The sequence below is a fragment of the Venustampulla echinocandica genome, assembly GCF_003357145.1.
Source record: "Venustampulla echinocandica strain BP 5553 chromosome Unknown scaffold_8, whole genome shotgun sequence".
NCBI classification, from domain to species: Eukaryota; Fungi; Ascomycota; class Leotiomycetes; order Helotiales; family Pleuroascaceae; genus Venustampulla; species Venustampulla echinocandica.
Window position 1 is genome coordinate 491697 of NW_022474213.1, and position 13848 is coordinate 505544.

The 13848-nt window shown below is 48.1% G+C and overlaps 6 protein-coding genes across 6 annotated transcripts; 2 read left to right on the forward strand and 4 right to left on the reverse strand.

Annotated features, from left to right (window-relative positions):
• Positions 1 to 829: 829 nt before the first annotated feature.
• Positions 830 to 1132, reverse strand: BP5553_08526 (uncharacterized protein; the record flags this gene model as incomplete). Its single annotated transcript, XM_032017149.1, has 2 exons — positions 830 to 877; positions 929 to 1132. The coding sequence occupies 2 exons, from the start codon at positions 1130 to 1132 to the stop codon at positions 830 to 832; spliced, it is 252 nt and encodes an 83-aa protein (XP_031866580.1).
• A 1252-nt stretch (positions 1133 to 2384) lies between these two features.
• Positions 2385 to 4078, forward strand: BP5553_08527 (uncharacterized protein; the record flags this gene model as incomplete). Its single annotated transcript, XM_032017150.1, has 3 exons — positions 2385 to 2550; positions 2645 to 2774; positions 2965 to 4078. The coding sequence occupies 3 exons, from the start codon at positions 2385 to 2387 to the stop codon at positions 4076 to 4078; spliced, it is 1410 nt and encodes a 469-aa protein (XP_031866581.1).
• A 404-nt stretch (positions 4079 to 4482) lies between these two features.
• Positions 4483 to 5921, reverse strand: BP5553_08528 (Nitrogen permease regulator 2; the record flags this gene model as incomplete). Its single annotated transcript, XM_032017151.1, has 3 exons — positions 4483 to 5231; positions 5282 to 5716; positions 5879 to 5921. The coding sequence occupies 3 exons, from the start codon at positions 5919 to 5921 to the stop codon at positions 4483 to 4485; spliced, it is 1227 nt and encodes a 408-aa protein (XP_031866582.1).
• Positions 5922 to 6673: 752 nt separating this feature from the next.
• BP5553_08529 (uncharacterized protein) lies at positions 6674 to 7992 on the forward strand (the record flags this gene model as incomplete). The annotated part of the gene is made up of 5 exons (XM_032017152.1): positions 6674 to 6695; positions 6752 to 7039; positions 7095 to 7180; positions 7254 to 7643; positions 7699 to 7992. 5 exons carry the CDS (start codon positions 6674 to 6676, stop codon positions 7990 to 7992), a joined length of 1080 nt encoding a protein of 359 aa, XP_031866583.1.
• Positions 7993 to 9337: 1345 nt separating this feature from the next.
• BP5553_08530 (uncharacterized protein) lies at positions 9338 to 9892 on the reverse strand (the record flags this gene model as incomplete). Its single annotated transcript, XM_032017153.1, has 1 exon — positions 9338 to 9892. One exon carries the CDS (start codon positions 9890 to 9892, stop codon positions 9338 to 9340), a length of 555 nt encoding a protein of 184 aa, XP_031866584.1.
• A 326-nt stretch (positions 9893 to 10218) lies between these two features.
• On the reverse strand, positions 10219 to 13084 carry BP5553_08531 (uncharacterized protein; the record flags this gene model as incomplete). The annotated part of the gene is made up of 3 exons (XM_032017154.1): positions 10219 to 12139; positions 12192 to 12734; positions 12846 to 13084. The coding sequence occupies 3 exons, from the start codon at positions 13082 to 13084 to the stop codon at positions 10219 to 10221; spliced, it is 2703 nt and encodes a 900-aa protein (XP_031866585.1).
• Between the last annotated feature and the right edge of the window lie 764 nt (positions 13085 to 13848).

Below are 13848 nucleotides of genomic sequence, written 5' to 3' on the forward strand. Positions count from 1 at the left end.
TTCTTTACTATTTCTATATACTAATCTAGATAGCGTAGATATCTTAATTTCAGTTAGATATTTATACGCCTTGAATATTTCAAATTCTAGTGCGGTATTATATAACTTGAACACCACAATTCTAGTAAGATATTCATATATTTGACAACATTCAGGGTCAACTTCTCACCAGCCTGATGCTCACCGAGCCAATGGTTTTCATACCCAATTGTTCACAACCCAATTAGAGTCACATGACCTGATTCTATCCTTTTATCAGCCATTAGATCCCTCTAACTATTGTTCGCTGAATGGTCTCCCCTCGCGGGTTCAAGGTCTAGTCTCTTTTGCTGATGCTATTATCCTCAAGCTCAAGCTAACGGCTACCTTTTTAAATGATACCCTGGTCTATTGATGGGGTCAATCCCACTGGGCCATCGAAGGCTCACTGCCACGATCTCTGGGCCCTTCGAAGGGTTAAAGATATATGGCGAAGTGACATTTCTTGCGATACACTGTCTTTACTGTCCCTTCTAGCTTTCGGTCCCAGATGAGATTATATCGTGCCACCATTCATGCTTCAAGACTTCGTCCATCGTAATTCGATGTGCCGGGTCAAGATTCGACATTCTAGATATCAAGTCCTTGGCTTCTGGACCGAGCTCGTCGCCCCAATGTTCAAATCTTGTTTCGAGCCTCTTCTTCGCCTCCATTTCAGCAACCTCGGACGCCTTTTTCACGTCTCGTCGTTGACATGGTCGAAGAGCGAATTAGGGACCGGTCCAAAGGAAAGAAAGTGTCTCATCAAGATCTCCTGTTCCGGCGTGATAACTTGTTTTTGCATTTCTTGCTAGTTGTCCAAGAGGAGTAATTCTCCACCACCAAGAGCATATAAACACTACGACAAAGATTTAGCATAGACTACATACTCGAGAGTATGATACCTTACCACCAATCCAAAAGAGTACACGTCTGATGCCTTTGTGACACCACGACCGGTTTGACCTTCTGGGCTTCGCCACATGACGTTCCCTATTGCATAGTGGGTCCGAAGAGGCTTATGATCTTGCATCTTGAAAGCGATGTCGAAGTCGCCCAAGGCCACATCTGTGACTACTTGGTTACCTTGATCGTCACAAGTCCAATCGATCATAATATTGTCAGGCTTCACATTTGTTGAGGCGAATAGTTAGTCCGAGGTTTTGAGAGCAATGACTAGAAGGAGTAGCATTGTACCTATGTAGATCCAATCCTTGGCATGAAGCTCCTCCACCGCTTCTGCAGTGAGTCGCAGAATTTTCTTTCTCTCTATCACAGGAAAGTCCGGATGGTCCCGAAATAAGGCAAGAAAAGTGTCTCGGAAATAGTCATAGACTAGGATGTGCTCTTCTTGATTGTAGTCGGTGTGCATTCGGAGCCGGCGAGAGCCTGCGAAATCGCCCTCAAGGCGCCGGGATAGATTGAAAATAGACTCGGATACGCGCTTCAGGACAAATGACTGCCCTGCAGAGCTGAATGAAGTTGGCTAGCCAAGGGCAATGGTGGCAGCTGTGAGTAGGGTACTTGAGACGCACTGAGCTTGCTAAATGCTAAGGTTATGGTCCTGGCGGTGGTGCTGGAGCAGCTTGCCTTGAACGTACTCTCGACCAGATTGGCCAACGACAGTGTAGATGCCATTCTAGTGTTTATAAGGTCAAGACGTGGATGGAAGGATGAACGGCACGCCAGGCGAATGAGAGACATCTGAATCATAGGAATACTTCGGGTGGGATGCAAAAAGGCAGAAGATGCTGAGATGTTGGAGGTTGGTGGTGATGTGTGTCACGGTCAGTTGTGAACCGCCAGAGAGTCCTGAATTATATATTCAATAATCTCAGTTACCTTATCGACGTGAGTTTGCATTATTGCCATCATGAAACACTTCCCATGTCAAAGAGGAATAGAGGGGCCCAACAGCGTCTTCGTCATTGCTCTCAATGTTATTTTCTCCTCACCTTGTTGCTTGTGGGGGCACGTGTTCCCAGCAGGAACGGCACTGAGGAGTCCAACGAATGAACGAATGAAACCAACGGAGTAGAATGGGATAAACGCCAAAGATGCTACACTTATAAGCGAACTCTTTTTTCCACGGGCGGCTTAGGAGCAGGAGTAGATGCTGCGAGTTTTGGAGTAGGCCTCCTTACTTCGCAGGGTAAAGGGGGGAAATACGGGGTAATGTGCAGTAATGCGGCGGCGGGCCCGTGCACGCGCCTCGCCCCGCTTGCCGCGCAGTTGTTTACTGTAATAATAATACGAATACCAACCCCGACCACCCTATTTTACCATCTACCAACGTCTCAATAAGGCCCCTCGTATCAAACAATCAAACAACGCGTCACAGTCACAGGTTTCCCAACCCGTCCGCAATGTCTCATTCACCATCAATCAGTGATAGTCCGAGCAGTCGGGAGCCTGTTTGGGAAGAAAAACAGGACGATACGCGCGAAAACATGGCTTCTACTATCACGCTGTCCGACTTTAAGGACGCGTTGAGCAGATATCCCGAGGTGCTAAAGAGCATTACTAAGACACGTACGTACCCTCTCTTCCATCTTGTGATACAATGATACAATTTGTATTTGTATTTGTTAGTCAGCGCAGAACCTGAAACTGATCTGCGGAATAGCAAAACCTGGCTCGATTCCCCTGGCGGAACTTGATGAGTTCAGATATGTCGAGGCTCCGGCGCGCTTCTCTTTGAAGACCGGTAAATCGATGGAGATGGAGGATCTTATCAAGTTGATCGAATGGAAGCTGTAAGTGGCCACCAATTAATTGACAAGCCTGTTTTGCGATTTTCCGAGGTTTTCTTTTTGATAATATCGCGCGTTCTTCCTTTCTGCTAGCGCAACAAAGTCAATTTGTTAAATATCCGTATTTTGTCTCCGCTCTCATCAATCCCCAGCGTTTTCGAAGCGCACTATTTCTTCAACTAACATAAATTAGCCGTCATGGTATCTTTCGCCCAACCCTTCCCAAACTGGTTGCAGCCAATAGCACCCAGCAACTCCAAGAAGCCACTGACGATGCATTCTCCCACTACGCCAGCTCTCCAGATGACATCAAGACGGTCCTCCAGAAACTGGCGAATCCCTTGAGGGGAATCGGCCCTGCCACAGCATCCCTGCTTCTTGCAGTCCATGATCCCGATCATGTGATATTCTTCAGCGACGAGGTCTATCAATGGCTCTGCGCAGATGGCGAGAAAGTAACGATTAAATACACTTCCAAAGAGTTCGACACCCTGTTTGTCAAGGCTAAAATTTTAATGGGCAGACTCGCGGTCAATCCTATTGATATTGAGAAAGTTGCTTTCGTTCTGATCAAGGAGAGTGCACCTGTCATTGAACCAGCGGCGAAGAAGGAGCCAAGTGGACGTCCAAGAGGAAGGCCAAGGAAACCCGAGCTCGAAATCACGGCTGTGGACCCGTCTATTCCACGTCGCGGTAGGGGCAGACCACGAAAGGATGGCAAACCAACCATCGAAGCTCCAAAGGCTATTGCAACCGGAAAGAGAGGACGGCCAAAGAAAGCAATTGCTGAAGAAGAGGACCTTGGTGAAGATGAACTAGTTGAAACTATTGAGGAGACTCCAAGGGCTACTCCAGTTGGAAAGAGAGGAAGGCCAAAGAAAGTAAACATCGAGGAGGAGAAGCATGACGATGGTCAGGAAGTTGAAGGCTCCGCTGAGACACCAGAGGCTACACCAGCTAGAAAGCGAGGAAGGCCAAAGAAAGTAATCGAGGAAAAGAGCCAGGATGAGGATGAAGGGGCACCAGCACCCGTTGGGGCGGTCAAGCGAGGACGAGGACGACCAAAGACGATCATATCCGACGCACAGAAACAGAATGATCCCGTAGGACTGCCAAAGCGAGGACGAGGACGACCAGCCAAGGCTAGGCCCTCCGAACAGAACCAGGATGAAGATAACGAGGAAGCCACCCCTACTACCCCGGCAGGGGCTAGCAAGAGGAAGGCCGAGGACAATGATGTTTCCGACCACGGAGATAAGAAGGCAAGACTCTCCCGGAGCGTGACTGTGGAAACTGTAGGCAGCTAGGGGCAAGCATTTCAATTGGGATGCAACGTGTGTATTGTAGGGAAGGAGATGGGTTCGGGATCAATGGAAATAGCCCAAATTATCTTGTATTTCTGGATCAATAACAATCAATGATTTGTACAGTATATTTGCTGCTTTTGCTAGCATTTCTCAATCCTGCAGATCCTGACGTATTCTCTAATTACCTTCGGCGATCTTCATGCCCTCGATACTCGATATAACTGAGATGAGTACAAGATCTTAGGTTCTAAGTTCCACAGTTATGGGTGTCTATCTGAAGAGACTGCGGTTGATTCCATTTAGCGCCATACACTTAAGGGTATCAATACAACGAATACAATTCCCAACCGCCAACCAAGCTTTCAGCCCTCGATCAGGAACTAAAAGAACGCCAGACAGTGCAATCAACGATATATTATTTCCACATCCCCTTTTGGGAATTTCCTCAAATGCTCCATGATTTTCTGATCGCTCATATTCTGCTCCACCATAATCTGGTCAAAACAATGACATCCATCGGCGTATTTCTGCAAAGCCCCTCCACCTTGGATATCCACGCTCCGTCCAGAGACAATCGATTTAATGTATTGTGAGGATACGGTGTACTTATGAACCCGATATAGCAAGCCTTTAATCACACCGAACTGGATAAACCGCCGAACATCCACGTAATTCAGAACGGGAAAGCCCTGGTCTAGATGCAGCTTTAGCCATTCCTTGAGCGTCCGGGATGAGCAAAGAGTAGCGAAGAGGCTGCAGAGATATTGATTTGAGAGGCGCGGTCCGTTAATATACACGTAATTAGCACATTCATCCTGCATACCATCCTTGTCGGATAGGAAATCGTTGATTGATGGTGTTGGCGCGTAAATGTTGCCGAACATAAACATGTCGAGCATTAGGATGGAGTCGTAGTATAAGAGGTGTTGGAGAGCAATTTTGGTAAGGTCGAGAGCCACGTCTGCATCGTGTGCGATGCGTCGAACGTCTTTAATGCCGTCGATGTGGAGGATTACTTTCTTCATGGTCAGGTCCCAGGTGTCGTCCATGATCTCGGAGAACTTCATTTTGGAGATTGGCACGTGCCATGATTTGACGGGAGGTGGGTGTTTGTAGATTGGGAAGAGCTTCATGTTGATGGTATTGGCATCATCTATTGTTGTGAGGAACTATCATTTTTAGGTAGTTAGAAGGATGACGTACCGACTGGAATCATGCACTCATTATAATTATTGAGATCCTCCTTGATAATTTCTAGTAATGCGGAGATAGACCGGCTGTCTTTTGTCGATACATGTTCCTGGCTTAAAAACTGATTCTGGATTTCCATTTCTGTAAATGTGCTAGCCAATCGCCGAACGACGGCTTCATATGGCATCTTGTCTGCTTCGACATCAATGACGATACCAAAATTGAACATGAATTCATTGCGCTCGTATTTCTCATCCTTAATACAGACTGGATGGCCGAGGATTCGGTATTTGTTATCTGGGTCGCATATCGTGACATAGCGATTGCAAAATGCTTGCCTAGGGATGATATATTCGGCCATTGTCTCGAAGTCAAAGAAACGAGGCTTATCCACACCAGGTTCGTGAACGATACACCCTGGAGGACTTTGGTGGACAACCTTTGTTCCTGTTGGATGTTAAGTCTATAATAGCCAAGTTTCAAGCATTAAGAAACGTGTTGTGATAATTATATAGCAACCAAACTGTCGTCAAAGACTGGGGATATATCATTTCCCGCTCAACGCGCCGAAGTACATGAGAGAATGGCGTAGCGCAGACGTCAACCTACCTTTTTGTGGAAGAAAGCGGGCAAAGAACATGCCCTGAATCATCTTGCCGTCTGATTTGAATCAACAATCCCTCAAATCATGTGCGACTACTCGATTATTATCCGCCACTGATATGGTTGCTGGGGGCTGGAGTTCAAAGGATATATGATGTTGATGTTCGAAGATGGCGGACAAGACTTGGCGGATTATTAAGAGTCTGGGTACTCGTACTCGTATTCGCACTCAAACTGAAGCAAAGCTACAAAAAATCTTCCCCGTAAAGTTCACCGACAAGTTTCCACATCCACAGTTGTAGTTCAACAGTCCCGAGATGTCTCAAATTTTCCAGTGGAAATTGAATCACTTATGCTATTATGATGTTCATGAATGACACAAGAAGACACTGAGCGCTTGAGAGTAGTTCGCATCCCTGATTACGATTCAGCATTTGCCACGTGATTTGGCATTTTCAATTTTTTACGTGGCGGTTTTTAAAAATACAATGTGATGTTTAGACTTTAGATTTTAGACTTTAGATGTTCTAGATCTCGCCTTTTGATTCTATTCCTTTCGTACTTGAAATAAACTAGAAGTTGAGCCTGTATAAAGACCGTGGCTATTTTCGCAGGAGGTTCTTTCCTTCATTGTGGGCTTGAAGCGATATTTTACATTTTGCGAGACATTCATCAATCGACGTTGTGCCATTGCAAACTGGGTCCTCTCTCATTCTAAAGGATCAACATTGGGGACGCAGGCAAACTTTTCATTTCTAAGTTTATTAAGGAAGGAGGCTATACCAGGTCACAGATTTCGCCATGGGTTCAATATCTATCGACGGTATGTGCTCGCCGCAAAATAAAGCTTTGGAATTATAGCTTATGACTTACCGACAGTGCTTGACCTTCCCCGCCTTCGTGACGAGCCAACATTCCAAACACTCATTGAAACCCTTCAAGTCCTCGAGCTGAACCCCTCAAGATGGGCCGACTCTAAATCCGAACTGACTGTTGCCGAAGATACAACGGGGGTTTCTCGCTGGTTGACTTCAATTATGAAGAATTCCTTCGACTGGTTGCAAGATTTGACACATCCGGACAGCGATGGCATCACTGCCGCTGAGCAGCTGGAGATGCTTTGGGACCTAGCGAGTCAACGTATGTCAGAGCGTTGTGGACGAAACGGTAAGCTCATTTGTACCTCCAAGACGCTGGTTTATGTCTAATATATCAAATCTAGCTATGGGCGAGCTATCTCGAACGTGGACTATCCCAAAGTCAGAAGATCATCCTACTCTAAATATTGAAATCAGAGAACCACCTCTGGTATGGATATTCATTACCCAGCTTCCGCTCCTTTCTGCTCCCCAAAATCTCAAAGCTAACATTACGCTTTTAGACCGGCGACAATCTTGGCTTCAAAACTTGGGGCACCGCATGGGCTATCGCGCAGATATTCTCAGACTTCCGCAAGGATTACTTGTCGCATCTGCTTCCCGGTAACCGTATCAACACATTCACAACTGCCACAGGGGCCACTTTTACGCAACCTCAAACACGGGTCCTCGAACTGGGTGCTGGAACTGGATTGCTGGGTCTCGCCGCCGCTGCTGTATGGGGAGCGAATGTTACAATGACTGACCTCGAAGTTATCCAAGACAATCTGCTATTCAATGCTCGAAAGAATGCAGGTATACTTGAGGGCCGAGGAGTAAATGTACAGTGCGGTGTGCTGGACTGGAAGGAGCCTGAGAAGCAATTGCCTCTTTGCTGGGATAAGGAATTTGAGGTAAGGCCTTTTAATATAACCCTGTGCAACTCCAATCATTAACCTCAACAACTAGATTGTGATGGCCTCCGACCCTTTATACGATGATGGCCATCCCTCCCTTGTGGCGAAAATGATCAAACAACACTTGAAACCTATTCAAGGTTCGCGTGCCATGGTTGCGGTGCCAATGCGAGATTCGAACACGGTGCGGATGGCGTCCAAGCTGCTGAGCATAATGGCAAGTTACGGTTTCAAGATCCTTCATGAGGGTGCGGAGATTTGCCGAGATGACTGGGCGAGTGATGAGGATGAAGTAAAGTGCCGGTGGTGGATTTGGGGATTATCAGGCGACGAAATTACAAGATAGAGGGTTAGGAGCTTGTAAAGGACCGAGATCCTGTTAATAAATCGAGGTCATGATCATAATGTACGCTCTATAGTAGTATGCCTTTCGAATAAATGGTAGCTGGGTTGTCGTTGGGTTGTGGCTACTCTTACTAAGAGGGTCGTTCAATTATTTCACGACTGAGGAACCCTCATTATCGGTACACGTAGTTTTATCAGAATAGTACCTATTTCTCAATTTCATCAACCTTCTCTTATTTGCTTACATCCCGTTTGCAGATTACCTATATACTCGTCCCCGACAGTTTTGCCCACTAGTATCCGCTTCCGTCTCTGAACCTGAGCAGTCGCCGCTCTAACCTGAGCCGAGCCCTGAGCCCTGAGCACGCCAGTGAGTCAGCTGGACTTTGCTCAGGTGGATCCTCTTCTGGCTCTAGAGAATCGGTTATAGTTTCTATGTTATCTATATATAGAATTTTACAGATCCTGCTGCCTGTTATATAGCTATCTCTTTGGGGCTATTAACATATCGTAACGGTAGCCGCTCTCACTCCCCTGTTACATATCAAGGACCCTTACTGGAGCCGATTTAAGCGCCCCCCCCCCCCCTTTTTTCGCCGAAAATTCGCGAATCGAAGGACGCCTTGCTTAGATATCCCTCGAGACCTCCTTAACTCTCCTCAAATACCTTAACTTATATACATGTGAAGGCCCAGATACTGGGAGTTATCAAGGAGACACTAAACAAATAAGTCGGAGCTTGACGGGAGTAGATTGCGTATATACAAGGATCTAAAGCTAAGGAAGGAAAAGAAGAAGAATAAGGAGAGGATTCTAAAACCAGTATATATATCCCTTAGTAGGGCCACCTGACCCTCGTTAGTGATGTGTCAGTAGTGCAGTGTGCCACTGCCGTAACATTTCCTGTTCCTGTCTCTCTTTTACTTCGCAGAGGAGAAATATAACGCAGAGGCTATTCTAGAAGACGGTGAGATAAAATAGGAATTATCTACAGACAAAGAACACAGAGGAGGATATTATTCAGCGGTTTCTATAATTAATAATCATTTCTATTATGCTTTTGTCTTATCTGCTCCTGTATCCATCTATCCATCTAACCCCAAACTCCCGAATCGGGTCCCAAGTCTGTTATAGACCATATCTTTCTTTCCATCTAAACTCCTCGCTCGCTAAATGCAACAACAAAAATGTGGTGGAATAAGTGTGAGTATAATAAAATGCAGGGCCAAAGGCTGCAAGGCTAGGTATATATATCCTGATCACATGCCATAACAAAAAGCAACTCACAACAAAGCCCACTCAGATAGACACCCCACCAGAGACGCACTCCTTCCATCGCCAACCGTTTACTTGGCCGCAAACCGACTCCTCGCTCTCAACTTATCGCCATACCAGAACAGGATGTATATCCCGGCAATACAAATAACCGTCAACCCCGCGAGTAGCCCAACTCCCCCGTCAACCCCAAGCTTCAAGAGCATGGGCCTCGAGAATAAGATGGCTGCCGCGGCTAGGGTACTGCGTGCGAAATCGTTGGCAGCGAAGAGGGATGCGGAGTATTGCGGGTACGTGAATGGGAGGTACAAGAATATGCTCTGGAAGACGACATACGTTCCTCCCACACTGAGTCCAGCGCCGATGGTGGGCACAATCCAATGGATCGATTCCCGCGATGTGAACGCGAAGATGAAGAGGCCGGCGGGGATGAGATACGTGCCGTAGAGAGCGGGGATAAGGCGCCGCTCGGGAGCTCCGAACCCCTTGGTCGTGAACGGCTTCTCAACTGTGAGGTAGAAGTGTAGGAGGTAGAGCGGGAGGAAGATTCCAAGCGCGACGAGGATCGACAGGAATGGCAATGAACTCTCGCCGAGGTTGAAGTTATACATGGCGACGTAAACCATTTTATGCACGCGTTTGTGATTCCCATTGTGATAAAAGCTTGAGCTTCAAGATCGGACAGCGTCCAAGAGTCTTTCTTGACGTAGGATAAGGGGATTCTGGGTTCACTTCAGTCAGCTTCTCGATAGGATACTGAATTATTCCCTCAAAAGCCAGGTTTCTGCTAACTATAGTATATCTCTTGTTGTGATGGCCAACGGTATTGTGATATGGTAAGTATACAGTGCTAGCTAAGTCTGCTGTCTATTCCTTCCGACACAGTGTAGCAATGCAATATTTCTTAATTTGACTCGCGGCGGGTGTAACGGTGCAATGTGAAAGCAGTTGCTCATGCACCTTCTGCTGAATAGCCATCTTCTCCATCTACCGAGCCTTGAACTCCTTGACCAATTTCTCCACCACGGGTGATCTTCTTGGCCTCCTCCGTACTCAGACCATGGGTCCATCTTGTCAAATGGCGTGTCAAATCTTGAGGCCTCTTAAATATCTTCTTGCAAGCTGGTGAACCCCCGATAGGACATTCGGTGGATTGGAAGCGAGAAGTCGACACCTTTTGAGACGATTCATTTTGCGGTAAGTATGGCTTCTGCAGAGCCGCGGAGACGAGGTGGTGGCGGAGTTTCAGATGCTCTTTGTAATTATGTCTTTGGCTCCAAAGCGTTGATGATTTGCATCCGGGAAAAGAGCAGTGCATTGCCGGCTCGATAGGGTGATGGCGTTGCGTGATGTGGTTATTGAGAGTAACACGAGTTGAAAACACTCGATCATCAGTGCATCCTGGAATGGTACAAGTTGTGGGATCCCAACTATGGACGCCGTCCATGTGTCCCTGGAGCGTACTAGAGTCTGAAAAGGCGGATCCACAACCCTCGCGGTCACAGATATATAACTTCTCCTGTTTATCCTTTGCGTCCTTGCCCTTACAGCTGTGTTGGTGAACGCGTAGGTTGTCTCTCGACCGAGTGCTATAGTCCTGGCACATCGCGCAACTGTATGTGAATAGACTCGGATAGTCTCTTGCGTTCCCCATAGGACAATGAACTGGGAAGAGTTCATCAAGGGTGGATGTGTGTCTTTCAAGCTGCTGGCATCGGACAATGTTGATTTTGGACAATGCTTCAACAAATTCTCGCCCGGGGAGTGTCAGGATGCTAGTCCCACTGCTCGAGTCCGCATTTCCCAGGACTATATCCAAGCCCATGGCTTCTTCATCCCCTCCAAGGTCCTCGCCGCTACCGTATACCAGTGACTCAAGTCTCTGAGCCGTGGAATCTTCTATAACCACGTCAACTCCATCGAGAAGAAGAAGATGCTGGTCATTTGGTGAGGCTGATGCGGTTGTCGCTGATGAAGCTGTCGAGGCTGGTGTTGCGCCAACTCCATCGAGAAGGAGAAGACGTGGGTCAATCGGTGTATCTGGTGCAGTTGTCGCTGAAGAAATTGTCGAGGTTGGCGTCATGACAGGCGCAGATGCAGGTGTAGTCGTAGCATTACTGGAAGCAGTTGTTGGAGTTGACACGGACGTTCGCGAGGATATGGACGGCGTCCATGGCTTACTCTTCTCTGACTCAATCCAGTCTGTCTTTCTCTGGCGATGCATTGCTTCACCTGCTCTCTGTCTTCCATTTTTGTCGGCGGGATCAATGTTGTTCTCCTTGCAATGGTTATCGATTTCGCTTTTCGTCAGTCGGCGCTTCTTGTATGGACTTCCAATGGCAGGCGTTTTCCTACTCACAAACATCTGCTCAGCTCTCGCAGTGTAAGTATCCTTCTCGACCTCTCCCACATACTTGTCCGTGGTGCCCTTCAGGTAGCTTGTTGCAGCGTGCCCAGCCACTCGAGCAACCTCCCTGGTAGCCACGCCAATCGAGTCATGAGACGATGGCTTGGCATTTGCAAGGTCTCTGAAGGCACCTCGACGAAGATCGTGAGAGATCACATTCGCCAGGACCCCACTCACGAGTGCCAAGTCTTTTGTTGACTTGTTGACTTGTCCGGCTCCAGCAGCTACATCCCACGCTATAAAAGCACTGCATTTACGAAGCTGAGGAAGAACAGGGCGGTCTGGATGCAACCACTGGACCGTCCGATCGCGTCGGAGAGATGCCTGCGTTAGAGCATCATCGAGTGACGAAATGTTCCCGGAACGGAGCGCCTGGATCAGGAGTAACTTGACCGGGCAGACAACATTGAGTGCAGGATCGCGCAAGGTTCTGAGAGGGACATCCCAGTCGTCGTTCATCTCACCTCTGAGAGTTCTGTCAGTGCTGAAAACGCTGACGAAGGGAAGATCTGCCATACTTCTTGCCCTTCATGTAATTCACCTGGCAAGTTAAATGGACGTCGTCCAACGTGTTCTGACCCGGTGGAAGCGTCATCACCAAATGGCTCCATCGCATAAACTCCACCGTGTATCCGCAGCTCTTTGATATCTCCCCTGCCCTGCAACACAGGGCGGATTGCAGAACGACGGTCATGGCCCTATGGATCACGACATCCCATGATAAGCAGCCGCAGTCGAGGGCTGCTTGTAGCCAACATCTGGACATATTTTCGACAAGGGCCACACCAATCCATTCATTCTTCGCCCGACGTTTGCCTCGAAGCAGCTTCTTTTCTGATGCAAGAGTGTCAATGAGTGCATCTAATTTGGTACACTCGTGCCTCGTCAGGTTGAACTTGGGATATTCGAATGTTAAACCCGAGAAGAGACTCTGGATCCCCTTCCTGATACAGCTGCGTAGAGGGGTTGCATCATCGACACCGCGGCCGCGGATATGTTTGACAATGGTATCGACGAAACGTAGGATCGTGACGATGTCCGGGCCGGTCTGTGGATCGATCCTAGGCACCCCGTCAGCTTCGCGAAGTGCGAGTCCCCTTCTGACGGCGAGGTTGGACGTCGTCCATCACATGTTCGGAGGCAGGCCCATGTGAGGGAAGAGGTGAACCTACTGCATCGTCGTGGCTTTGACGTGGTTCTCGAACCGGTTCAGCCAGAGACCGCGTCCATATTGGGTTCCGGGTGCTCCCCGAACATCCGTCAGGCCCCGCACCCTCTTCTTTGAGGAGATCCGGTCTTCAAAGAGCCGATCCCTCATGGAGGCGATACTCGCCGCGCCCGCATTGGCATATCGCTTCTGCACCGGAGAGAACTCGATGTCAGAAGAATTGAACGGTTCGGGATCCCCCATCTTGCTCGAGCTGTCTCTCCCAAGATGGACAGTGTCTAATATCACGAAGAATAGGAACAGAGTTGGGCAAGGGAGAGCGTGTTGAAGAAGAGACGAAGTTGAGGATGGATGGAATTGAAGAAAAGAAAAGAAAAGAAACGAGAGAAGGGCAAGGAAAATTCAAGGAGAGAGAAGGCACGCGTAGTGCAAAAGCGGAAGCAGCAAGCGTAAGCGAGGAGGGTAAACATTGGTCTGGGAGGCACATCTTAACCCTCGAATTTTCTCACCTCTGATCACGACGCTCAATCTTCAGCAGTAGTCGATGCACCTGAACCGTCGGACACCATCCAAGTCAAACCAACAAAAGCCACCACCATGGGCAGCAGCTCAACCAAAGCTCCGAAGTCAGCAGCTGACTCTCCCAGCTCTGAGGCCGAGGGCTCGGACTCGTACTCAACGACGGGCCCAGCGCTGGGAGAGTCTCACCGATAAGCTCGAGAAGAGAGCGATCAAAAGATCAAGAGGCACTACTCCGAGACTTGGTTCTGCAGACCCTAGGCTGATTATAATACAAGGCAAGAGAGGTCGGCGGCGATACAGCCACAGAGGATGAAGGCGAGGAAGAGGAAATGGAGGAAGCAGACAATGACGACGGGGGTGGTTACGATTCCATGGTTCTAGGAAGCGACGATGAACAGATATGACCGAGGAGGACAAGAGGGCTTTAGAGTTAGCGTTTCCTCGATCAATCCTCGCACAAGACCATGGTTCAAACGATGATGAAT